This window comes from Polypterus senegalus, chromosome 13 (genome assembly GCF_016835505.1).
Source record: "Polypterus senegalus isolate Bchr_013 chromosome 13, ASM1683550v1, whole genome shotgun sequence".
Taxonomy (NCBI): domain Eukaryota; kingdom Metazoa; phylum Chordata; class Cladistia; order Polypteriformes; family Polypteridae; genus Polypterus; species Polypterus senegalus.
In genome coordinates this window covers 124,143,490-124,171,205 of record NC_053166.1, presented here as the reverse complement: position 1 = coordinate 124,171,205, position 27,716 = coordinate 124,143,490, and the positions used below count along the sequence as shown (strand labels likewise).

Genomic DNA, 27,716 nt, shown 5'->3' with positions numbered 1-27,716 from the left:
CACTGCGCTTCGTCTCCGGTCATTGTCTGAGAAGAGGGAAAGAGGGAGGGACTGAAGGAGGGAGAAGGCAAGTGGAGAGACAGCGAGAGAGAGAGAGAGGGAGCGCGCGACAAAGAGAAAGAGAGAGAGAGAGCAGCTGCGTCTAAGCGCTCTTACTCATATTCCGAGGACACCGGCGGAGGCTGGACCGAGAGCGACACTCCTTGTAAGCTATTGGCTAACGGCTGTTTTGACGTAAGCACAACCTTGATTATTATCTATTATACCATAGCCTCGCAACGCCCAGTACTGTGTCGCGTCGATGTGGGCGGGACGCGGTATTCCGGTAGTTGTTAAAATGTCGCAGAACGGGGATAGAAAAGGCACATGGATACCGGACTTGAGGAAACAGTGTTGGAAAGCTGGTGGCTAGATCCTGCCCACATGTTGTTTGCACCATGCCCGTGGTTTGTATGACCAGAACTTTAAAATGTCACAGCCAAAAGAGGCTGCGGATTGCCGGCTGGGGGAGTTGCCTAATGGAACAGAACACCGGCATCAGTACCAGAGAGAGTACGTGCGGTTGTTCACCTTCAGAGATTTGAATATATATATATATATATATATTAATAATAGTAATCATAATAATGATAATAACAACAACAATAATGCGTAATTGAACTAGAGATTTGTTTCATGTGATGTGTTAGGTTATAACAAAATGGAAAACTATATCCTGCCATTTAAGTAAGATTCTCAGGGACATTTCGACAGACAGATCAGACTGGGGCACTTCCCGTTCATTTAAAAATGTTCACATCCCCTTTAAGGCTGTGCAGAGTTCCGAGGAGCCGGTGGCTATAATAGGCACAAGACGGCAACCAACTCGGGACGGGACGGGACGGGACACTGCACCAATTCAGACACATTGCTTCACTTTAATGGCACTAATTAAATAACCCCCAGGTCTTTAGACTGCAGGCGTAAACATGAATCAGACTTCCTGAAGGATACCAATATATAAATGGAGTGTGTGAAATTAAACAAATAAAAAAATCAGATACACTTTGCCAATACTGTACAGGATTAACCAAATACTTCATTCGGGCGGGCATTCTAGTCTAGGATCATGAACCTTCAGTGACCTTCGTTCTAAACATTAATCATTGGAAATGATCTCAAGTTTATGCACATTGAATTACTTACTTATTTAAACCCATAGTTCCATGCTACAAACATAGACCATCAATGACACCTCTCCAATAAGATCAGCTCTGGGTTATCTCTTTTATCTGTTTCCAGCTGGTGCCATACTCTTTTAGTTCTATTTCTGTTTCTCACTTCCAGTTACTTCTTGGTCTGCTCTTCTTCCTTTTATGCCATTGACTCCAGGCCAGAGCATGCCAGTTGTTGTTGGAAGCAGGTTTCCTGAGGGTATGTCCCATCCAGCCCTACTTTCTCCTCCAGAGTTGCTTGGTGACAGGCTCTTGCCCTGCTTTCTGACACAGGTCTTCGTTTTTGGTTTTATCAGGCCACTGTATGTTGAAGACAATTGTTGATAAAAGTTTGGATCCTCTGCTGCATCCTTTTAGTCATTCTACACATTTCTGCACCATAACTGCTTTGATGTTATCTCAGTTTTGTTGTGGTTTGTATTTCTCTGGAGGACATCACTGTCTGTACCTTCCTGTTTATCGATTGTGCTTTCCAGGTATGTAAACGAGTCTGCTTCTTCAAGGGTGTCACTTTCTACTCTCTATATGTTGTCATTTTTGGTGTTAGTTCTCATGACTGGTCATTTTCTTTCTGACATTCAGTTCGATTTTGGTTAATTCTGCGTTTAGCTATAATTGTGTGAGAAAAGGGCTCCCCCAATCAATCATTCGGTGGAACATAAAATTGACAGAAGGCATGCCTGCCACACTGCAGTCTTGACTTCAGAGGATTCTGATAGTTGGCCTGCATAGGTGCTCTGTATGTGTAAAATGAATTTTCTGGTATTCTATACTGTCTTAGGAATTTCCCTCTTCACACTGTCAATCATAGTTCATAGAGAGTAGAATTCTATTCAAGTGACTCCTCCACAATGACCCACAGTGTGGTAATATGAACAGTACATGATGCTCATGTAACAAAAGCCATAATTTTTTCCTTTTTTTTAACCTTACATTCTGTAAACGCAGGCAGGAATGTCTTTGGGATTGTATGGAGGGGCTAGGAGATGGCATAAATTCATAAAGAAGGTGAGCATTTAATTCTCCATTTGTATAAACTTAGTAAAACCTAGTGGTTATTTAATTCACTTGTGCTTTATATAGTTCCCTTCAATTGCTTATGGAAGGTAGGTATACAGAAGGCCAGTGGAAGTTGGGGAATCTATGATCCTAAGTTTGCTGCCAACTCTGTTTGGAATGAACCATATCATCCAGCAATTCAATTTTACCCTATTAAGTCATAAGCTCACAGCCTGGCCATTGCTGCAAGAATAGTCAGGACACTTGGTGTCACTGTTCATCAACTGTCTGTAACAATAGCAGCAGTGCAGCCATCACTTGTCCGATGATAACGTGCACTTGGCTCTGCACTCCCTTCTTTGCATAACAAAGAGCCCAACCACTGACAGAAGAGCAGCATGTGAGTGAGCAGTGATGGCCGTCTGGAAGTCCTTATGCAATTTGATCACAGTTAAGTTATCCTTACACATTGGGCAATAATCAATCTAAGTGGCTAGAACTGAAATTAGCTATGTCATTTAAACTTTACAAATAATTTAAAGCATATAATCTCCCCATGTCTTTGTCTACATTGCTTTTCCAGTTTCCTCTCACATTTTAATGACATACTGTTTATGGTTAGGTTAAATGGTCTTTCTAATCTGAATCTGAATGAGTGTGAGTTGGGATGTCTGTCCTGCAGATTAAGGCCATGTTCCAAGTTCTTTCCCTTTTTGTGACCAAAGCTGCCAGCACAGGTGCCAATGCTCTAAGACTTTATATTGAAAATTCTCAGAATACAGAAGGAAGGATGGATGTTAATTGTAAACGGTGTAGGAACTGCAGATCCTTTGAAGATAAGGAGTAAATGAAACCATGAAGGCACTGGTTCACTTCTCATTTTTGAACCTGCACAGGCAAAAGATGGAATAATATCCAGAGCGTGCATGATACTTACTTTGTAAAGGAGTTAAAGAAGTGCCGGCCACTGTTTCACCAACCCACCCTAAAACAGATGTTTCACTGAAAAATTTGGTTGAAAAACTGTTGTTGTAGCATCCAGTTAGGTTTAGGGCTAATTTCAATTTTATTTGTCTTACATATAAAATGTTAAATGGCCTAGGCCCTACTAATACAAAATTGGAAAACACATAATTTCAAAATTCTGGCCTATTGAGGTTTCCTTTATTCATAAAAAAAAAACAGGTTGAGCTTTCAGCTACAAACTGGGTAACAATCTGCCCGCTTGTATTAAAGCCATCCCTTTGGTTTCAGCTGTTCAATTCAGGCTGTGTATATTGCATACGTTTGTTTAAAACCCAAATTTACTACATCATCCATAGACAGGTTGGCACTAAATGCAAACTGAAACAGAAATAAAACTCATGGGGTCAACAGTAAATTAAAACAGAAAACCAAAGAACAAAGTGCAACAGACATACTTACAGTTCTGGAGATCTGGACCAGCAGGCCATCCATTCCACAGTATTTATGCTTGTGCTTGACAGTCTCATAAGAAGACTGAATCCAAGGCTTCCAGTATGTCTAATGCCTTCCCATGGACATGAGTAACAATTTGGTGGTGAAGCAATGGAATAAGAGAAACAGTGTGGGGTCAATAACAGTTCATAGTTATTATCATGCTTATATATCTGTATTTGCAAAACAGTACCTTACTGACAAAACACCTTGATACACCAGGGACATATGTGAGGATCTTGTTTGAGGACGTTAGCTTTGCTTTCAATGTTATCACCCCAGAGCTCCTATATAACAAACTTGCCAGGTTATATCCGACTTTTTTTACAGATAGGAAACAAAATGTGTGGTTGGGCAGACATGCTGTATGTCTGAACTACTATCCCTTAGTACTGGTCCACCTTACAGCTATGTCCTTTCCCCAGTATCCTTCTCACTATATACAAATGATTGTACATCTGGTCATTCATCTGTCATACTGCTTAAATTTGTGAATGACATGACACTAATAGGAGGAGTCCATATACAGAGGAGAGACAGAACATCTGGCAGTTTGGTGCAACTTTAATCATTTAGACCTTAACATTAAAAAAACTCCACAGATGATAAAAGATTTCAGGAAACAGACACCTGCTTACCTATCACTTGCTCCAAATGGTTCAGCCATTGGGACAGCAGAGTAATTCATGTTTCTGAGAACTGTTCTATCAATAGAACCCTAAGTGGGACAAACACATCACATGCACTATCAAAAAAACCTATCAGAGAATGTTTTGTTTGTACCAGCTGAGGAAATTCAATCTCCCCCCAAGCAATACTGGTTGAGTTCTACACATCCACCATTGAATCCATTCTAACCTTATCTGTGTGTGTCTGGTTGGTGCTGCCTCTGCTCAGGCCAAGGCCAACCTGCAGCACATCATCAGAGCCTGTGAATTATCATCCATTCAAATCATAGATGAGTCCAGGGTAAGCAAGCAGGTCACAACATTCATTGCTCATCCAACTCAGCCAGGTCCCTCTGGCAAGCACATTCGAGCAGTGAAAGTTAAAACAACACGTCACCTAAACAGCTTTCTTCCATGTGCAGTTATTCTGGCTAACTAGGTTTGAGTTTCTACTCAGTATCTATGTGTATCTGCACACCTTGAACTTTGTTTTGTTTTGTTTTTTTTTTTGTCTGTTTTGTATTTTATTCAATTTTACCTTTAATATTTTGCATTGTCCTTGTACATTGCATCAATGCTACCAAGGCCAATTACTAGACCACATTAGTGTCCCTGGCCAATAAAGTGAAATCTGATTCTGATTTTTTTGCTTTCCTCTGCTCTATTGTCAACTTGCCATATCACAACTATAATGTGAATGGGTGTAAATTGTCAGGATCTATGTATGTTAATCAGTTTAAAATTGCTGTTTTACTGTATGTTTATCCCAATCTGTATGTGTGTATAGTGCACACAAATTGTAATTTCTATTTTAGCAGGAATACTGTTATCGAACTCTCTCAGCCTGTAATCAGTACAAGGGAAACTGAACAAAAAAATATTTAATTGGAATTATAAAGCCCAACTTCATTTTTTGGTACCATCTTCTTTCTATCTAAATCCTCATGTTGTGACTCCCTGGGTCACTCCTTTTCCTGAAATTAGCTCTAGTGTGGTGTTTAATAGGTTGTAGAACAGAGATACCCAACACTGGTTCAGGGGGGTCTGCAGTGGCTGGCAGTTTTTTGCTTTAACCAAATTTTTAATTACCCATTTATTAACTACTAAAGTAATATGTTTTTGGGGCCACCAGTTAATAATGAGGTGCAGATGGCAAAGGAATCATCACCAGTTATGCAGCTAACATACTTCCATTTAAACCTGTGTGCATGCATCATGAACTTTCTGCATTAATAAAATGTTTTGAAATAAATGAGAGAGACAGCAAGGACCAAAAGGTACAAATCTGTTCCAGAAATGTTCTCAGAAAAACAAAATGTTTGTCTTGGAAGTATGAAAGTACTAACCAGCCAGATAGATTTGTAAGGCACTATATATACACGATAGATAGATAGATAGATAGATAGATAGATAGATAGATAGATAGATAGATAGATACTTTATTAATCTCCAAGGGGAAATTCACATACTCCATCAGCAGCATACTGATAAAAGCAATATTAATTAAAGAACAATAAAAGCACAGTGCAAGATAATAAAAAAAAATGTAAGGTGGTGAGTGCGAGGCAGGTATAACAGTCAGTAATCTTGTATAATGTTAATGTTTACCCCCCCGGGTGGAACTGAAGAGTCGCATAGTGTGGTGGGGGAACGATCTCCTCAGTCTGTTGCTGAAGCTGCTCCTCTGTCTGGTGATGATCCTGTTCAGTGGATTCTTCATGACTGACAGGAGCCTGCTCTGTGCCCGTCACTCTGCCACGGATGTCAAACTGCCCAGCTCCGTGCCTACAATAGAGCCTGCCTTCCTCACCAGTTTGTCCAGACGTGAGGCATCCCTTTTCTTTATGCTGCCTCCCTAGCAAACCACCACATAGAAGAGGGCGCTCGCCACAACTGTCTGATAGAACATCTGCAGCATCTTATTGCAGACGTTGAAGGACGCCAGCCTTCTAAGGAAGTATAGTCGGCTCTGTCCTCTCTTGCACAGAGCATCATTATTGGCAGTCCAGTCCAATTGATTATCCAGCTGCACTCCCAGGTATTTATAGGTTTGCACTCTCTGCACACAGTCACCTCTGATGATCACGGGGTACATGAGGGGCCTGGTCCTCCTAAAACCCACCACCAGCTCCTTTGTTTTGCTGGTGTTTAGTTGTAGGTGGTTTGAGTCTCACCATTTAACAAAGTCCTTGATTAGGTTCCTATACTCCTCCTACTGCCCACCCCTGATACAGCCCACAATAGCAGTGTCGTCAGCGAACTTTTGCACGTGGCAGGACTCTGAGTTGTATTGGAAGTCTGATGTATATAGGCTGAACAGGACCGGAGAAAGTACAGTCCCCTGCGGCGCTCTTGTGTTGCCGACCACAATGTCAGACCTGCAGTTCCCGAGACGCACATACTGAGATCTGTCTGTAAGATAGTCCACGATCCATGCTACCAGTACCCATCTTTGTCAGCTTGTCCCTAAGGAGCAGAGGTTGGGTGATGTTGAAGGCGCTAGAGAAGTCCAGAAACATAATTCTTACAGCACCACTGCCTCTGTCCAAGTGGGAGAAGGATCGGTGTAGCATATAGATGATGGCATCTAGATGGCACATAGAGATATAGATCTTTTTACAGAAGCTCTTTAAATAAATACATAAAGATAGATAAGTAAATAAATATACACACACACACACTTTGGTCTGAACACACACTGGATGACTATAAAGCAAGAAAATTCAAAAGAAAGAAAAGTTCTGACTTGGCTGTCTGATTCGGTGGGCCTCTCATGAAGTGATGTTACCAGCCCAGCACACTGCAGTGTGGATGGTTTAAATTTCAAGTTTCATTATCTGTTAGGCCTGGCCACTAATTACACAACTGGTTTGAAAGAAAACCTGTGTCCACTGCGGACCCCCAGGACCAGAGTTGAGTACCTCTGTTGTTGACAGTGTAGATATGTATTACTGTTATTCAAGTCAAGCCAGAAACAGCGTAAAACATATACTTAGTGTGTGCAAGGCCCAGGTATAAAAGCTTGGATGTCAAGGGGCACCACAAAAAAAAAATTAAAAAAAAAATAAATAATTGAAGGAAGTTGTTTGATTTGCCATACTTTGCTAATCCCCAAGGGGAAATTCACTTTTCACATGACCTAATCTAGTTATGTGTAAAAATTTCACATAAGTGAAGTGCAATACATTAGGCTAATGGAACTTATTCATGTTACTTAAACTTTGTTTAAGTGATAATCATTACAGAGCATCAAGGACAGCAAGGATTGGCATGGACCATTGCCCAGAAAGAAGGCCAACAACAACATAATTTATTTACATATGATGTTTTCATACAAACAATGTAGCATAATGGGCTTTACAAAATGAAGTAAAAGCTAATATAAAACATAAACAAGATTAGGCAACAATATTATACAGTTTGTATCAAAGCAAAAGGTAAGGTCAAATGGCCAGGACGACAAAAAAAACCCTCCAGTTAGGAGAATAAAAAAAGCAAAATCTGCAGGAGTTCCAAGGCCAAAAGGCAGGCCAGCCCCCACTGGGCATTCCACCTCACAGAGATGTTCTAAAATCAGACCTTATGGTTTTCAGGCCTCGCATGTAAGAAACCGAAGATGATGGTGGTCACGTGGAGATCTGGGACACCTGCCATTCAATCCATAAACACAGTGGGCAGCACAGTACCTTGATCAGTGGTGGTGGTGCAGATCGCCACCACAGAAGAACCAGAAAAGACAGTATAGTACAAAATAGTACGGAATTGCAGAACGCAGAGGAAAATGATAATTCAATGCCTGCATAGACTAACGGGGGTACAACTAATATTTAGCTATGAAAAAGCCATTTTAAAATACTGCTTTTTAACAGTTTTTAAAAATAGTTTTACAGTATTAGCCTAATGAATTTCTATTGGCAAAGTATTCCAAATTTTAGGTGGCTCTTGGATTATAAGCAGAGACCTTCATTTGAAGATCCAGTGTTACAACTTGGGAGTGTAAGGGGACAAACATTCCAAAATATAGGACGGGATGAGATTATTTAAGGCTTTGCAAACCATTAGTAGTATTTTAAAGTCAATTCTAAGGGACATGGGGTAACCAATGTAATGACACCAAGTCCGGTAAAATGTGCTCAGATTTTCTTTTCCTGGTTAATATTCTGGCTGTTGCATTCAGCACTAACTGCCAAGCAGCCATCTAGGACTTGGAGGAAGTCCTGTTTCAGGCAAGGTAGTATAGGTGATCAAGAAAGAAGAGGCAAAGCCTTAAGTCTTCCTGCCAAAAGGCAGAAGGGGGCTTCAGTCATGCATGAACCAGATGTATGGCTGTCTGGCCCTTTAAGGAAATGGTTGTATTGCACCTAAAGGGCTAAGAATGATCTGGCACTACCCTTCAAAAAGGACCCTCAAGTGCAGACAAGGGCCTATCTGGACTGAGAGAAGACAAAGCCCAGGACAAGACAGGATTCAAGAGTTGAGTTGGGATCAAAAGAATAATACCGCGTAAGGCAGGATAAACCTGAGTGAGGCTAGTTTTGTTATGTTCTGTGTTTCCCTACACCTTGTACTTTTTGCTAGGGGAAGGAAGTTATTCTGCCCAACCGCAATATATCCACATTTGTTTGGACTTTATTGACATCTGTGCATTTTTTAAGGATTTGAGGCCTGCTTGAGAATTCCCCCTGCAGTTAAACCAAATTGCTGCTAAATGAGCAAAATTCAAATAAGTAGAATGCATATTCTTATATTACACAAAACATTCCTATCAATTATTTTAAAGCAAAATAGAAAAACATTGTTTTTAGAAATGTTAGTTGCACATTTTGATTAAATGGGGAAATTATCTACCTTTCCACCCAAACACAACACTATAAATAAAATTACCAAGTGACAGATTAAGACAATTGCTCTCTGGGGTTAATGTATATAAAAAAAAATTTTAAAAATCATGATGAGGCACCAGCAGAACGGAAGATCATATTTTTTATTTACAAAAATAAAAGAATTGAAAACTAGAGTAATCTTCAGTAAAGTATGCTTCTTCAAAAGCCGCCGAAATGTAAAATTCAATACCAATAAGAACATTAACAGTCTTCTGTAATTATGAACAATTTAAAAATGTTACAGTAATAAAAGCAATATTGTTCTTCAGGTAGCTCACTTGTTCAAAAGCCTCCGACATTGTCACTCATTGACAAATCAGTAAAATGCAAGTAGCTCAGTCTTTAGGACACAGCACCTTTCCAAACGTCTGCCAAGGCAACCCTACCAAGGACTTAATTTTACTTGATTCCCCAACATAAAAATGTCGGGAAAATACCGGACTAAATGTTTGAAAGCAAGGAACCACAGGCAAAAAGAGCATGTGTGCATTTTAAATGGTTCGTCTTTAAAATGTCTAAAGATTTCTAAGGTGTCAAGAGACAAATTGTTATTATTGCTGTGTTACAACATTTAACCTCAGATTTTTTGTGTTGAAAAAGATCTCATTACAGAATTGTTTTCTTTTCTATTGGAAGCCAGTATGTACATGGTTTAAGGTAAAATGTAACATTTTCTGAAAATGATCAAAGGTACAAAAAGAGTTAATAAACAAAAACACCTTAACAGCCTCTGTTAAATTAAAAGGGGCACAAAATTAACAGGACACTTCTGGTTGAAAGAAAGAAAGAGTAAGGCTGGTTCTCCATGTGGGGAGCAGTGTGCAACACTCGACCTGTGAGTCTGCATTAGCTGTCTAAAGAATGAGAGAGAAGGACAGCACAAATGAATACAGTATATATAAAGCAAACAACTAATGGCATCATTTCAACATTTCAGAGTCAGTATTTATTGGTAAATCAATACTGTAGACAGTACTATTAAAAACAAACACATAAAGCTAACAACCATGTTTGTTTTTAGTTCAATTAGCCTAAAAGTACCTTTGCATATTCTCCAAAAAATATTTTTAAAACCTTCTGACCAGCAATTGCTCACGTTTGATACTAGTTTATTCTTTTTGGTAGTCAGATGTCCACCTGTCTCCTGACAACACATTTTCTCTCTCCAAATAAAGTTTTTTCATCTTCTATTTTTTTTATATATATCTCTTTGATTTGTTCAATAATATTACTTGTACCTTTGCAGCTTTTCTTTACACAGCCACTAGACAGCATTTTTTTGGTAATGTAGTGAGCAGAACTGCACACAACACTCTGTATGAATCCGAAAATGTCTCTTGACCTATAATATGCAACAGTTTATTCAAAACAGCCTAATATTGTATATTCCTTTTTAACTGTATCTGTATATTGACTAGACCATGAGAATACAATGTGTTTTTAAAGTTATAGAGATTCCTTCCTTTAGGTTACCAATTTGTATTTATGATAACTTATCTTCCTTATATCTATGTGTACCACTTAATGTATCTTGTAGGTTCCACTGACACACAAACTCCTCAAGATTTTAGAGAGGACACAGGAAAACCTACACAAGTCCGTATGAATAATGACCATGTCTGAGATTCAATTCCAGGAGGCAGAATCAGCCCTCATGAGACCTTCATTAACTGAAATTGTATTGTTTTGTTCTGCATATTATCTTGTTACTTTGAATCGACTTCATGGGCAGGTTATGAAGGAGATAATGAAGGGTGTTAGATTTTTTTTGGCTTAATAACCCATCTACCTCCATGTCTTATAGCAGAACAAAAATAAAAGGGGTTAGCTTCATTGGAAATTTTCACTCTGGCCATTAGGTTCATCATAGGCAGCCTCTCAGCTTTGTGTTTCAAGCACAGGAAGAGAAAGATCCATTAATAGCTCAGTCAACGGGTTACTGAAAAAGACACTAACACAATTGAAGAGAAGGCATTCTTTTCAAGCAATTCCTTTTAATATAATAGTAGTTCAAACACTCCACAGTTTATTTCATTCCTTAAAATATTAAAGTGCAACATGTAAGCAACAAAGATAAAAAACAGTTTCTATTCCATTATGGGTTAGAATCTCAGCTTGATGGACGGGGAGGGGTGGGGGGTGTTTAGTGCTTTTGATCAGTTTCTATGGGAACATCAGCGAACTGTCGCGAAATCCTGGATGGAGGCCCAAGCAGAATTCATCACACTCCAGCACAAGTCAGCTGATGAGCTTCTCACTAGGAAGAGCAGCCCAGCAGTTTGCATGCTCCAGTAGCGTCTAGCAGGTCAGTCAAGGAGAAAGTCAGGTAATCCCACAAGGAGTAGTAATTTGTACATTTTGCAAACAAAAATGCTTCCATCCCTGCTAATTGTGCAGTGTTTTTTGTCTCTTAAAAACAGAGAACCAAATAAGTTCTTACTTCAGCCCAGTTTAGCACACATTCGACAAGCCTCTGATCCTACATTATAATTCCTGCTCCTAACACAAAAAGGCTTTGGTGAGTAAATGGCACCTCATTCTTCACAGCAAGAATTCTCATGGAATGCGCTCTCACTCACTCACCTGCACAGCACGGTGCCTCTTCTCCCAGCAGGCTGACTTATGCATCGCCGCCTTAGCCAATGCTACAATTGTGGCTTAGAAATGCTAAGTGGGAAACACCACTTGAGGAATGTACAAATAATGGACAGTTGTTAAATATCTGCAGAGTGGCTCTGTTGGTAAGGTACAGGGCTGATTGTCCTGGGCCTTGCAGATAACACTATTGTTTTATTTCACATCTGAACAATACAAACAATAATGATCTGTAAAGACTTGTAAGACACTTAAGGAGTAGAACGGATACTGAGATTTCTCAGTCAGAGACAACATCCAGAATCAAGGAAGGAAAGTGTAGCCCACCTTCAGCCAGGAGGGAATACAATCCACGGGTAACAACTGGCAGAGGCTTTCCTGGAGAGATCACAGATAGCAGATTGGAAAGGATGTCTTCAGCCATTATCTGTAATAGACAGGTTAGAGACAGAGAGAGAGGGACACATCTGAGATAAACAGAAGAAAAATGAGGACATATCACAAGCAAAAAGCCACACTTCTTAACATTTTGTATTTTGGCCAATCAGGCATGTCAAGTAGGTTCATAATAAGGTGAAACTTAGCAGAAAAAACCTATTTACAAGAGCAGTAGCAAAGTATTGCATCCGCAGTTTCTATCTTTTAAGCCTGAATCGTTACAGAGAAAATGTCAATTTAAAATGCCTATCAGTCCTTATCGTTCTGTCCTTAAACATTCCCACTCTCTGCTCATTTTCTCATCTGTTGTTGGGATGTTGGTTGTGCTTCAATTCTTTCTGTAACTGGAATTTATTATTTCTAATAAAAGGAATTTACTAAATTTGAAAATATACCAGCATGGTAGTATTCTACACTTTTAGATGGCCACCATGTATACTACAAGGTACATGTAGCTGAAACTCCAGAATGTTGTTTTGCAGTCAGATTTTCAAAATTTCCTGAATCTCCAAAGGTTGCACTTGCTATTAAAGCACCTGCTCTTGAAGCATTGCAGATTTTAAATTTTTCTTAATGAAAGCACAGAAGGAAATAAAGAAATTAAGATGAAAAAAAGGATGTATTTCTATCATAGCTGCCAGTTCCTCTTCAAAGATATGAAGTTGGTTTGCTGTGAAAGAGAAGCTGTTAAGAACAGTGTTTGTACCACCCACTGTTTTATTTGGGCTTTCTGGAAGACAGACTACCGCTTCAAACAGAAAGCAAGGCCTTCCACCTTTACTATAAATGGGTCTAATTGTTCTATGCAACGCTTTGCATTGTCAAAGCAAAAAAAAAAAAAAAAATTCTTATCAATTATATCAGAACAGCTGTTTTCAGGTAAAATAAGATACAGAATAAAAATTGAGATTAAGAATTAACTTAAGTATACACTAATATGTGAATGCAGTTGTAATCAATTTTTGCTTCTCCACTAATGTGATCCAAAGTTGGTGCTAATGTTCAATAATTTTTCTTCGGTTTATTCAAAACTCACAATTCTAAAATGTATAAATACAGAATCATAATTTGCATCAAAACTGTGAAGCTATTTGTTGACTAATCCATTTAAAAAAAAACATCGAAGCAACCATGACTTTTTACTCCTAGTCAGTTCACAGGCAGCCAAAACCTACATTAGCAGGAGTGGCTGCAAAACAGGAACCAGATTAGGGCAAAAAATAACCCACATGAAAAGATAATCTATAGTGGCCAAGCACCCTAACAAAAGGCCCTCTGACTGTGTTAAATATCCCCATATACATAGGGAGAAGATACCATTTCTACGAAGAAGGTAGTTCAACTTGAATCAACCTGGGGTACAAGTGCAATGATACAGCAAGGCTTAATGCTAAAAACAATAACAGAACAGAAGATCAATTCCCAGGCAAAACTAGAAACTCATTAGTGCAAACCCACAATAAAACATACTGCAAGGCTTCAAGAAAAGCAAGCACAAAATGCAGCAACAGCAAGCAAATAACACAGAAGCTTAGATGTAAAATGAAAAGTGCTCAGTGAAGCACAGAGCTCCTCTACCACAGGCAATAATGATGTAAATTAAAACAGGCAACAGCATTAACAAGAAGAATGGTGCAACTTGTCTGGATGTGACAGGCTGAAAGAAGGTGGAATAGGATACTGGCTTTAAAATAAATGATTATTTAATTCTACTTAAATTATTTAATGTATATTTTAATTTAAAAAAATTATATAATTATATAAATAAAAAGTTTATGCATTAGACCAGTACAAAACCATACTGCAGGTTGAGTGAAAGTAGGTGGAAAAATTTACAGTTCTAGTAATTTCACCAAAGCTGTAAACCACAAAAGTAACAAACTGATGATGGCGAGATTTAAAATACATGCTGGTTATCTGAACTTGGTAAGACTTGCCATCTCCTGTTTAATCAACACATCTAACTAAACAATAAAAAAAACGGGCACTTCTTCAACAAAAACATGACAGGTGCTGGTTGGGTTCCAAAGCATGCTCTCATCATGTAAATCTCACCAAGAAGCAAAAAAAACATAGGGAATTTCATATCACAATATTCAAAGTGGACAAAGAGTGCATATGACCCTTGGTTTAACTAGAGATTTTTTTGGAAATATCTGTAACAGTAGACCGGGTCAGAATGAGGAACTGCAGGCTACAGTAGGTGGCAAGGGACATGGCTAAAGTCTAAGAAAGCTCAAATAGAAAGTGGGGAACACACAAGGGTAATGGCAGAGCAAATCTTCAACGTGAGTGCAAAAAGATGGGCACTGTCAGGGACCAGCTTACACTATACATGTGCTGAAGGGAAACACACAGGGCAGTAGCATGTAAAAATGCTGCTTATCAAATAATGGAGGTAGTTGGCTTGGAGACCTTGCTATTTAAGGCAAATAGAAGAAACAGGATCTAGAGACACCAGGAGCTGCAAGGCAGAGCTTTAGCTTGGCGAGTCTTTTGCAATCAAACCTAGAAGAAATTCTGGGACAGGGCCTAAAGTGACCACAGGATTGTGTTTAAGAGCCACTCCTGCTCAGGAACTTTCCCAGCTTTATACTCCGTGAAAGTTAAAATGAATGCTCAGTAGGTGAGGAAGAGACCAGATACCAGGGACAGAAGGCAAAAACAGTGTTCTGATGAGGTACTTCTAGGAAGAGCAAATGAAAAAAGTCACCCCGCCTTACCGAGAGGTTTTCAAAAGCAGTTCAGACCCAAAATGTGTAGAAATTCTGTCGGTTCGTTGGCTGTAATGCACAAAGGAAACTGAAGCAGAGGCCTGCATTCTTACAAAAATAATATTTAATTCTGTACAGTGTAGGACACAATTTTAGTGTTATTGGAGGTAGATATTAGCTGATGAATAAGATTCAGGACTATAAAAAAATGTAAAAAACTTTTAAAGTCCCTCCAAATTGATCTTGTTACTGGGTTATTTGTGCCACCACAGCTAATGGAAAATGAAAACTGAGCTAAATTTTAGAAGCTGTTTGTATTGTTTGAAGCAGCTAGTAAAAGGTCAAAAACTTTAAAAAGGCTGTAAAAATCAAACATTTCATCAAACTACTATAACAAAAAGAAAATCAGTCACATGCAATTTTTTTCGTTGATAAGGGAGGACAAACTCAGCAGATATTAACAAGCAACACAAATGTAGTAAGTGTCAACTGACCTAAACTATAGCAAAAAGTCTAAGAGTGGAATTTAAATTCTCAGGAAATTCAACAACAATTTAAAACATAGTTTTTTTTATCAAATTTACTTAGCAAAGACATGTATTTATTGTCATGGGATCCCTAGGATACCCATCTTAATACTTCATTGTGCAAGCTATAATTTTGGTGAGGTCCACTGGAATAAAGTTACTTTAAAATGGTGGGATTAAACACATCTATATTTTCTGTATTATATAGATTATTATTATAACACACACACTATAAAGTATATATAAAAACACAAAACGGCAAAAAAAAAAAATGTATTGAAAATACCAAGGAGTTATAAAATATCATACACTTATCTGTATAGTTTTATCACTCATCCCTAATAAACACAATCATTTCTAAATGTTCTTATCCATTTTAGTCTTGCTTGAATACTAATGCCTTTACTGGCAACACTGGGCATAATGTACTGTAGAACACAAACCTGGATAAGTTGTCAGCTGTTTGGAAGACAGACCCACATACAAACATCCACAACGGCAATAGTTTGAGTAACCATTTAAGCTAAATTACATTTCTGAGATGCAAGAGGAAAACCCAGATGAAAATTCAGTCGCGAGGACAGCTTGCAAATGCCACAGATACAGAAAATCAATTACAATAACCAAAATCACTAACATCTACTATATAATAAATCATCACTGTATGTGGGAGTGTGTGTGTGTTTGTTCATTCCCTCTGAGCAATCTGCTTGGTCAATTTAGCTTTGATCCGATTGGTCATTTCTGCTTTGGTTGCTCACTCAAATTTGGGACTGTAAGCACCAGGCAAAGTAGGATGACACACACAAGTATAAGGAGGAGGAAAGTAGGAGGAACACAGAGTCACCTTCCAACACTTGAAGTATTCATAAGCACATGAATGATGCTTAAACAGCAGGTCATGGGGTACCATCTACCATTGGTGGTAGTCAAAAAGCAGTGAGGAAATGAGCAACACGTCTCAAAATGACAGAATCTGGATGTAGGCTTTATGGCAACACAATCAAGATAGAAAGCACTAGCCAACACAGTTTGAGACACACTAAAATAACAAAGAAAGACGTAGCACGAATGCGGACAGTACACATAAGGCAATAGATGACAAGTATCAAATATTTGTACATTTATTCTATTACCCATCTTTGACAGGTATTGGAACTAGTATGCTATATGTTAGCAGATGCCCTTAAAACCAATTTCCTGTGTGGCAAGCAGATCATCTTTATGTGAGATTAAACTGAGAACACTGATCTAAAACATTCCAAGTGCATTAAATGTGACTTGACTTAATTCATTTCAGCTTTACTCTCCCAACTCTATGATTTAACACTTTCAGAAATAATAACACATCTTACAATGTGTCCGATTTTGAAGTGCCATACAAATTTATTTCCCTATTAGTACTTTTACTAATGATATTTCTTTATTCTAGGGTCTGAAATTAAAATTAATTTGAAAGCAAAAAAAACCTAGCTTAATTTGCTGGACTTTTATTTAGCCTACAAACAGTTGTGTAGTTAAACAAAAATAGCAGCAAACAGATAAGCATAGGACTACGATCTTTTTCATTATTTTTGAAAAATGCAGGCTTTCTTAAACTGGATTGCATAATTTGGGTATCATGTAGCATGTCCATAAAATTTTATACAAAAGTTCAAAAGGACCATGGATATGATTATTTTAATTTAATGCAGGAAAAAATGCAGAAATTAAAAAAAGACTAAGTGGTTCAGGACATTTAGCCCCAATGTATTTGGTTACTCTTCTAATTATGCCACATAATAAGAATCATGGAAAGAAATGACAAAAACACAGATACAGCTGAAGGTACGCAAAGAATCTCTAATAATCATTTTCCTTACACATCAATCAAGGTAGCCTTACTAGCTCTTTTCCAGAAGACATTACTGATTAGAAAAGGGATTGCAGACTTGGTCTCTGTATGCTTTCGTTCCAATCAATTCCTTATTTTCATGTTAATCTTTTTGCTAACTGAACTACTGCTTCAAATCAGACAGTTCGATCCAGCTTAAAAAGTTTGCCGTCTCAAAAGTGAACAATAATGACTTCTCTTTTGGAAATTCATAAAGATACCTACAGCTATTACTTTTAGAGCACAGGGGTATCTTAAAGTTGTTGATAAGTATATGAATGAAAGTGAAGTAACAAGCAAGAAAATTAAGTTCTAATTTAATAAAAAGAAAACCAATAAAGAAGGCAATTAACCATGAATTAAAGACAGAAAGAGAGACCACAGTCATTCAAACAAAAAAGAAAATGGAAAATTTTGATTTTTCACATAAAAATAAAATGAATTGGAAGAAAAATCAGTGCAAAAAGCAGAATGCCTATTCCATTAACAAAAGAACTGTTTTGAATTTTAAAAAATTGCTTGGACAATAAGCCTGCAGTCATTGTGATCACCAAACAAACAATAATTGCCCATCCCTGGATTAGAATAATGAAGTGAATAGGTACCGTCTGAATATTGATCTGTTGCTGAAGCATAGCCACTCGAAGTTTCAGTGTCTCCATTTCCTTAAGCTCTTTTAAGCTTGAGTAATGCAAGACAGCTGCCATCTTCCCAGGGAGTCTTGCAGCACCATTAAAATCGTGCATTTCTGTCACTGGATTAAAAAAAAAAAAAAAAGGCAGATATAAAAATAGATATGCCTGAGAAGTAACAAATAAAAAACTGAAAGCATAATGCAACAGAAAATCTTACATGAAGTCTTTCTTAAGTAAATTGCATTTAGCAACTAGTGAACGAATGGCATTCAATAGTAATAAAATGGATTTGGATTGTAGAGTTAAGAAAGAGAAACAATACAGATGATCCTTAACCAGAAAAACTGCATGATGTAGAAGAAAAAGTACATTGCTCTTTTCCTTACCACAGAGTCTGAACATACATGATCAGTAGACCTTCCCTTGAATATGCGGGAAGAGAACTTTAACGCAAGACTTTCCTTAACCTCCTTAGCGTTAGACCCAAGCGTTACTCGGGCTGCAAAAACTGTGCTTAAAGCGTTAGCCCTGAGTGACACTCGGGCAATTGTATAGATGCGTCTTGCATAAGCATTAGAATCGAGAATCACTCGGGTTGCAAAAATGCTGTCAGTGCGGCTGTTCTTTGCTGAAATCACATTTGCATGTAGGTTTTCACTAATTATGAAATATCTGCGCTTTACCAACAATAAAGACTTTGATGAGAATACCCATCCAGCACCCAAACTGAAGAAAATTTGGGAGATATGCCAGGCTATTGTAGCAACATTTCTGAGTGTTTACATTCCAGACCATGATGTCAGCATCGATTAAGTCTCATGGTTTATAAGGGCGGACACATCACATCAAAAAGAGCAACATCTGGCATCAAGTTTTACAAGCTTTGTGAATCTAAAATGGAATACATTTGGAATTTGGTTCTGTAAACAGGGAAAGGGATGATGCTTGATCTGAAATACAATCAGTACGGTGTAGCTACAACATCGGTGCGGACTTTAAGAGATGCTCTGCTGAATCAAGGTTACTGTGTTACCATGGACAATTTTTAAACTTTGCAAGAGCTATTTGACGTCCTGCTGCAAAGAAACACAAACAAACACAAATGGAACAGTGCATCCCAAGCGTTGTGGCATCCCTGAAGACTTTGGCAGAGCTAAATGACAGCAAGGTGTGCAAGTAGCTTGGCAAAAGAGTAAAGTGCTTGCACTGAAATGGAAAGACAAGAAAAATGTTTTGTCTTCTTAGCACTGTACATAATTCAGCTACAGTCACTGTACAGGCAAAAAGAAACAAGCAGGTTATGAAGTCTTGTTCTGTGGTTGACTACAATAGCATGATGGGCGGCGTAGATCATACAGATCCAAGAATTGACTTTCTGTCCTGTTATGCAGAGGCAACAAAAGAAATGCCACAAAAACATATTTCTTCATCTGGTGTAACAGGGCATTTGTATAAGACGAATGCATTCCAAACAAAAAGCTGGCAAAACAATCTTATTTAAACTTTACATGCCAGCCTGTAAAACAAATTAATGCCGCACACCCACCCTGATCAACCCAGCACATCTTGGATCATTCCAGAACGTCTCATTGGCAGACATTTTATTGATTATATACCTCCAACAGAAAAAAACAGAATCCAACTCGTAACTGTGCAGTTCAAAAACTGATAAATCTGGAAAGAAACAAGCGGTTATTGTCCCAACTGTGATGCTGGATAGTGTCTTTCACTGTGCTTTAAGATTTACCACACAAAGGACTAATTTTGAGATTATGTATTGGTTTGGCGTCATTATATATATATATATATATATATATATATATATATATATATATATATATATATATATAGATAGATAGTTATGGGACTTTTGTACCTCTACCCTGCTGGCAGATTATTTTTTTACAAAAGATTTAAATCTGGCATGGCAATTGCTTTTGAACACTTTTACATTCTTGAATGGCCTTCCTACGAGGTTATGAACAGAACTGTGTCATGATGCCTCAACAACTAAATACCTTTATCTTTACCTTTTAAACCCCACTAATCTTCAATGTATTAAGGCCTGTACAAAATACCATGATGACAAGCAAGACTAAGCCAACACTGCTCCAAGATCCTCTTCATATGAGATTGCAATACGAGTCTGGCCTCTATCTTCATTCAAAACTACTTTATTAAACCAGGGTAGTATGGTGACACTCAGATTGAAATAAGTTAGGCAACAATGCTGGGAACTTGGCTTGAATCTCTGCTGAAGTACAGCCAGTGTGCAGCTTGAAAGGTGGTCCTGTGATTTATGCCTTGTGTTAAATGCTACATGAATAGGATAGGCTCTAGACCATGTAATACTCCGCTACAGTTAAATGGGCATTAGACTGAAAGATGCTAAACCTCATCTTTCATATGTTGCCGCACAGAGGTGGAGTATTTAAACACTACAACCTTACAACTCCAGAGACCACCTTTTAACTCCTAGTCTGGCAAATTCTATGTAGGATTACAGAAATCTTTTTGGGCTATCTCCATGGGGTAAAAACTAGCTCTTAACTGTGATGGCATGAGCGAGTGTGGCTGTATGCAGATAGTGCCAATGATCATGTAATGATAAAGAAGAATAAGGAAATGGTTGGTCATTGTTTCTAAATTGTGTAGGAAGAGTGGATCCTTGGTACTTAATGAGAAACTGCTAACCATAAACTCACAAGTTTAGTGATCCAGCTGGAGAAATACAGATAGTTTTACATATAAAATATAATTATATTCACTATTCTAAGACTACATAAAATGGTCCATTTATACCTTTTTGGAATCAACATTTTTCTTTACAGTGTTAAAGTCAAAATGAATCTTTGTCATCAGCCTATCCACCATTTTTTTTGTTAAGTTTGTGGCTCATACTTAAGGACTTTATTATAGTGTGCTGTTGAGGCTCTTATGAATTATAAACACAAACGCTAAAATTTCCATTCCTATTTTCTATAGTTATTTTCTCATCAGGGAATACACTCTGAAAAACCTCTACCATCTTTTAAATTGCAATATGTATAGCTCAATCTGACACAACATAATTCTTCCATTTAAAAAAGGTCACATTCTCAAAATAAAAATTCCTTTCCTAGATCTCCTATGGTATGCAAACACTTCACATCTGTTTTGATTATTCAATTTGCTCACTGTACTATATTTTAGTCATATTTGTCAGTAAAATGCATTGTGATAATGCATGCGGTAAATGTCACTATACGAAACAAGACATGGATATTTTTATACAATAGATCTTGTATTAGTCAAATTTAGATCTTATCAAATTCAATACCAAGGTCAAATTTGCTACCCTCAGATTACCCTCCTCCACTTTATTTCAGTCTTTAATGACTGCCCAACTCATGTTTATCCTATATGAGAGAAGACTACTTAGGCCAAATGTTCCCCTCATTCTATCATTCATTGTCATGCTAGCATTTAAAGTTCAAAGTGCATGTTAATGTTACTGCAGTTCATACACCTATCAAAAAAGCCAAAAACCTTTTAGACATACCTCTGCACTCAGGTTTCAGCCTAGATTCTGGACAATGCATTTGATCTGTGGACTCAACAAAATCTCTCTTCAAGGGCATAGGACAGTCTGATGGTCCATTAGTGGGGAACTGTAAAATGGAAAAAAGGGACATTGGACCAAGCAGAAATTCAGTATGCTGATGTGTCTCCTAAAGCTAAAATCAAAATTAAAAACGTGCAGCTAAAGGCCTCCTTTTACATCTCTACTAATAATAACTTTAGAGCCAAATCAATGATGTGTTCATTTCTGTTAAACCTTAGTCAGTACAGTGACACACTGGTTAACACTGCTACCTCACAGCTTCAGAATCTGCTATTTAAATCGAAGCTCAGTCACCATCTGCATAGGTGGGGATACTGCAATACACTATACCAGAGTGTTTTCTTTTATTAGAAATTAACCAAATCCAAAAAAAACAATGACTTTATTTACATAGTGTTAACAGAAGAGTTAGACATATCCAAAAAAAAAAAAAAGCTTGCTTTCAAAAAAAAGACTACAAAACTAATGAGCTTAAGAGTTCAACATTAATAATTTTAAATTGGAACCAAAAGTTTCATGTTTTTATTTTTCTTGGTTACAACAGCAGGCTGTTTTGGTTATGGAGTTCATGCAAAAAATGTAAACTATTAGAAAAAATAAACAGGGAAATGAGAATAGTTCAATATTGGATGTATTTCTTTATCTGACAGATTTACTGGGTAGGCAGGCAGGCAAGTATGTCCAAGACATCCATTATCAGTCAGATAACTGCATATACATGCTCTGGTCTCTAGAATTGCTACTAAGCCAAATTGAAATGTTGCCCATGAGGCAAAAATAACTAAAAAGAAAATTAAATTTCTTTGAGCATGAGTTTTATTGTGTTGGTAAGCAAGTATGTCTGGTGCCTTAGTATCAATCAGATACTACAAACACTCTACATTCTAGCCTACTACTGCCTGGTGTGGATTATTCACATTGCAGCTTGCATCATGCCTCAATGCATGTGTATATGTTATCACACAGGTGTGAATAGGAGTCAGCTGAAGGGATTGGAGAATAATGGCAAAACATCTGCCCAGGGGGTGGCGGGGTGCACTACTGCTCTTTCTAAGTTCCCTGCAGACCATTCCTGGGAAATCCCACTGGGAGCCACTGCCTCGACTCGGGACACGCCACCTCCGGTCCTGAGGATGACATCACTTCCCCCAGACTTCCTATAAAGCCTCACTCCCTTCCTCTGGAATTCAGTTCTGTTTTGGACTCTGTCTTGTAAACTTAAATTGCTTTCAACTTTTACTTTTTGCAGCCAGGATACAGGATTATACGGGTGGCTGCCCCAAACCTTTGCCATGTCTCAAGTCTCTTCTTGTCACAATGTACTATAGAACAAGCACTCTATAAGCAAATGCGTTAAACAAGTGTGGCCTTAGACTGAGTTGAACATCAGCACAGATAAGTAAATTTACTTTAAATCAACTTGGCTGCTGCTTGCAATGAGTGTAGCTCGCAACAAAAGGTCAGTTCAGTCTTCACTAGTAATCACACCATAACAATACATTCAGGAAGAAGCAGTATAGTTTTTCCAAAATAAACTCTTCACTAATTTTTGGTCCATATCTCATGTCCTGAGTAATAGCAGACACCTCTGTGATCAAGGACTCTAGAATCAGCATGCTTTATGGATGATAGGGCTTGACTAGTAGTGTATTTGGAAAGTTTAATTTGTTGCCTTAACAGTATGGGACAGCACAGAGGAGGGCAAAAAATGAGAACATTAAAATGAATTTACACCTGCATTCTTGTAAAAGTTCCCATTTATTTTAAGAAAGTAGCTTAAATGCATTCACGTCCATTTTAATTTTGCTCTGAAAAACTCATAGGGTGTCCCCTTTACTCAATTAGGCATAGAAGTGCCAAGTGAAAGTAGGGAGATTGTGATCAAATCCAGGTATGAAACACACAACTTTACTAACATACCTACTTGCTATGGCTCTTTTGTTCAAATGGTGACATATAAAACAAGCTCTACAAAAAGGTTTATCTTAAATCATAGTGAAATTTTTTATACTAGTGCTGCTGGGTACTCAAGGTTCTAAGCTGTGTATAAATAGTGTACTTTGCTGGGATTGGGATAAAAATTAGACTAGTAATTTTTGTCTACTAAAAAAGGGTGCTTCCTTTTGAGAAATTGTCAGTCACTACTCTGCCTCTTGCTCTTGACAACAAACATCAAATTTACAACTAAAATAAACAATCCCTTGGAAATTGGTCATTCTTCTTAATTTTTCCCTAAATGTTTGATTTACTACAGAGTATCAATTTTGATAATCAAAATATAAACTTACTTAAATTTCTCCTACTAAAGAGTCAGTCTTCACCACATCAAATATCACATCAGCCTTACTTCACAAGTCACAAAAATCTGCCTTTATATCATAAAAACTGAAACCAAGAGATGTACACTTTCAAAAATATGAAGTAGGCAGCCAATGTTTCTTTGGGCAAAACAATTTAAAAGCTATAAATACTACTGAATAATCCATATAGTCAGGCTTGATCAATGTTTGTGGGCGTGAACACTTAAGAATGTTGGCACTGGACAATCTTTTGTGCTTTATAAAACACATTGAATAAAACATGGCTGTGGGGCTTAATACTGATCTGTGTGGAAGGAAGTTAGAAAGGAAGGGGAAAAAAAACAAACAAACAATTGTTTCAAAGTGATAAAGCTCCTCGAACCTGGGTCATTATCTGGACTGCCCTACAAACTGGCTAAGTGTATTTTCATCTAAAATACCAAGCAATATCTAACCCATTCAGGCAGGAATAGCTCAGATATAGTCCTACATTGTTCCTGGGCCAACTTCACTGTCTAGTTTTTGGGCATAAGTAGTTAGTATGAGGAAAGTGTGGTATGGATTGTAACAAAATGAATGTACACTAAATTAGGCTGAAAGTGAACCCAATAATAGCAAACCATATAGAACACATTACTAAAATGTTTGCGTCTTAAAGCATCTAATGACATATACAAGGAAATCAGTGACTGCCACCAGCCTGGTGCTCACGTTCAGCATTTGAGAACAACAGATACTTGTAGAAATCTTAAGCTACTCATTAGCTCCTATAACAAATGACTGCAAAACACGATGGTAAATAATGCCCCAAAGCAACTTGCAGCTTGCACTCATGTTGGCAGGATGTTTTGATCAATCAAGATGGCCCAGGCAGTGAGAATGGTCTGCTACATGGAGTGGAACGCAAGCTATGGAAATAATTTGTTACATCTATGTGTTACCAATATTTCACATTTGAAAATATGTTGCTTATAGAAGTGTTTGTTACTGAAGGATTTTTTTTTTTTTTTTAAATCAAACAAGTGTTACTGATGTACCTGAGGATTGGTGTGAGCACCTTTTGTCTTTACTCTTTATTGCATTTTGTTTTGGGTTCTCAATTCTTGACAGGTATTTTACTAATAAAAACTCAAGTTAACCTTGGCAAACTGTTGCTAAAAAGTACTTATATTCTATATATGGCCTTAGAAGAATAATAAATATACTAAAAGTAATTCTCTACAATCTGAATAGTTAAAATTAAACTGACCTACTGGAAGTTACAATGTATTGATAGGTCAACTACATTTCGTTGAATACAAATCACACAGAGACTCTAAAAATCTATTTGATTTTAAAAATCCACACTTTGACTAAAGAAAAGCGCTATACTCTAAGTACATACCTATGACTTTAAAAAGAAGATAGCAGAAAATGTAAAAACCAAAGAACAGAGGCTTACCATTTCTTGCATTTTCAGAATAAACTGGGTTCTCTCTGGAACTGGTCTACTCAGAAAAGAGGACACCTTTTCCGAAAGCCTGAAGTAAAAGGCATAGTTCTAAGCAATTAAACATATCAGAGACTCTAGCATACACAGATATAATGCACATTAATTTGTAATCAAATTCTAGGTTTACTCATGTACCAGCAGATATTCTTTCTTACAGGATACATTGATTTTTAGCCTCAGGAGCAGTATTAACTATAAGTAAGCCAGTCCTGGGCTTGTTACTGCACCTTGAATGTTTCTGATGGCGTTTGGTCCAGGCCAGTGGAAGTCGTAGGGATTTCCTGAAACGAGAAAAGAAAAGTTGGCATTAGTCACTCATTTAGACTTTACTAATAAATCAGCTTCCTCTTCTTATCATGCAGACTACTAGGGCAGGTTCTAAATGTAGCAACTGTGAATTAGAGGGAAACTTTCCAACAATTTATATATGTGCTGTAAATAATCTATAAAAAAAAAAAACTATTCCATATTTCCTCACTTTGTATTTTTTTTTATGCAGGTAAAATTACAAGGATGCTGAAATACTACCTGTCTACTGTGACCCACAATGGATGATTTACCAGACGAGTTAACAGAAATATCTTCTTGAGAATTACATTTACAGAGTGCTTTTCTAAACTACTTAAAATGCTTTACATAGACAGTGGAGAACCAATTCATGTAAAACGTTTTTCAATCTCAAAAGACCATTACAATGGTGGATCTGATTGATTTCATTATGACTATTAAGTTAAAAATGCTCGTGCTGCATATCTTAATAAATATTTTGTAAGAATTACCAAAGCCAATAAACCACTGAACTTATTTTACACAAGATTTACCATCTCAAACTTACGGAAGCCTCCATATAGTAGTCAATATCAATGCCAAGATACTGTACCTAGGTAAGATCATGGAGGAAACATGTAACCAACAATTAACAAAAAGTTTGCTCTCACTAAAAAAGCAATACTTTGCAATACATATATGCTCCTATTATTGTCAAAAAGAATCCAGAGCATTTATTTTAATGTAAACTATGCAACAAAAAAAAAAAAAAAAACCACAACACACACAATTCCATGATACAAGGTATTATTTATGAAAGCTTGACACATATCAGGAGTATTGGATATTTCATAAGGCATGAAAAATATTCTTGATGCTTTTTTGTGACAGTCACATACAGTAACAGTAAAGATTGCTGACATCACCTTCATTTTAAATACAAAATTGAGTTCTCTAAATGTAGATCTTTATAGTGTCCCTTACACAAATGGGTTGTTTCTTGCAATACCTATACAAAATAGCTGTTTAGTAAGGTTTAAAAGAAATGCTGAAACCGGTTCATGGCTTAAGGAAAAAAAGTTTATTTTAAAAAAAATATAAGGCAAGCCACCTGCCCCAAATGGCAACATTAAAAAAGTTTTGCAAATTCATCTTATACATTTTCCAGAATGAAATTTTCTGTTTATGTCAAAAACTGAAAAATCATATTCTGAAAAATTGACTGCATACACCCAATAGTAAATTAAGTGGTCATTTAGAAGCTTGTTGTGTGGCCATTTTACATTTAATCAACACACTGCTATAGTCACAGTAGCTTCTGAAGCAGTTTCCACTGTAGACATTAATTAAATATTAGTGCATTTTGATCAAAAGTTGATACGTTAGACTTAGTGATTACTAAAGGACTTAAAGTTGATATAAAGCAGGTCATTGATATCGGTCTATCAGACCATTTCCTTCTACTATTTAATATAGAAATAAAGATAGAAAATGCTCATGAGAAGCATTTTGTTAAAAAACGCTTCTTTGACTCATCAGCAGCTTTAAAGCTTACAACTATTCTAAGCAATCAGTCCGTTTATAATGCCAACTATAATAGCGAGGATAATGTAAATAGTAAAGTGGAAAACTTTAATTCTAAAGTAAGAACTGCTGTTGACATAGTTGCACCTGAAAAGACAGTTAAAAAATCTTCTAGCATTGTTATTCCATGGAAGACCCAAAGAGTGTCTGATTTAAAAAGAACATGTCGTAGAGCTGAGCGTAAATGGAGGAAAACTAAACTAACTATCCATTATGAGATATTGAAGGCTAAAATAACAGAATACAATAACATTGTCCGTCTTGAGAGGCGCTGCTATTTATATTATAAATAACAATGCTAGTAATCCCAGAGTCTTATTTTCAACAATTGATCGTCTGTTAAACCCAGGTAACACAAAGGAATGCCCCCAGAATACTTCCAGTGAAACCTGTGAGAACATTGCTGTATTTTTCAATCAAAAATTAATGATATTAGAGATAACATAGTATATCTCCCCAACACTG

At 37.2% G+C, this 27,716-nt stretch overlaps 1 protein-coding gene across 4 annotated transcripts in view; it reads right to left on the bottom strand.

The window, feature by feature from the left end:
• Positions 1-9,980: 9,980 nt before the first annotated feature.
• LOC120542324 (tubulin epsilon and delta complex protein 2) overlaps positions 9,981-27,716 on the bottom strand; it is a 32,719-nt gene continuing 14,983 nt past the window's right edge. The window contains exons 6-11 of one of the 4 annotated variants that reach the window (XM_039774701.1): positions 25,628-25,681; positions 25,350-25,428; positions 21,546-21,654; positions 17,975-18,123; positions 12,145-12,244; positions 9,981-10,076 (exon numbers count right to left, since the gene is read on the bottom strand). In XM_039774701.1, coding sequence (XP_039630635.1) covers positions 10,069-10,076; positions 12,145-12,244; positions 17,975-18,123; positions 21,546-21,654; positions 25,350-25,428; positions 25,628-25,681 — 499 coding nt within the window. In that variant the 3' untranslated portion in view covers positions 9,981-10,068. Of the gene's footprint in view, positions 10,077-11,199; positions 12,245-17,974; positions 18,124-21,545; positions 21,655-25,349; positions 25,429-25,627; positions 25,682-27,716 lie in introns of those variants that run through there. The other 3 variants (XM_039774698.1, XM_039774700.1, XM_039774697.1) reach the window with 3 other exon arrangements.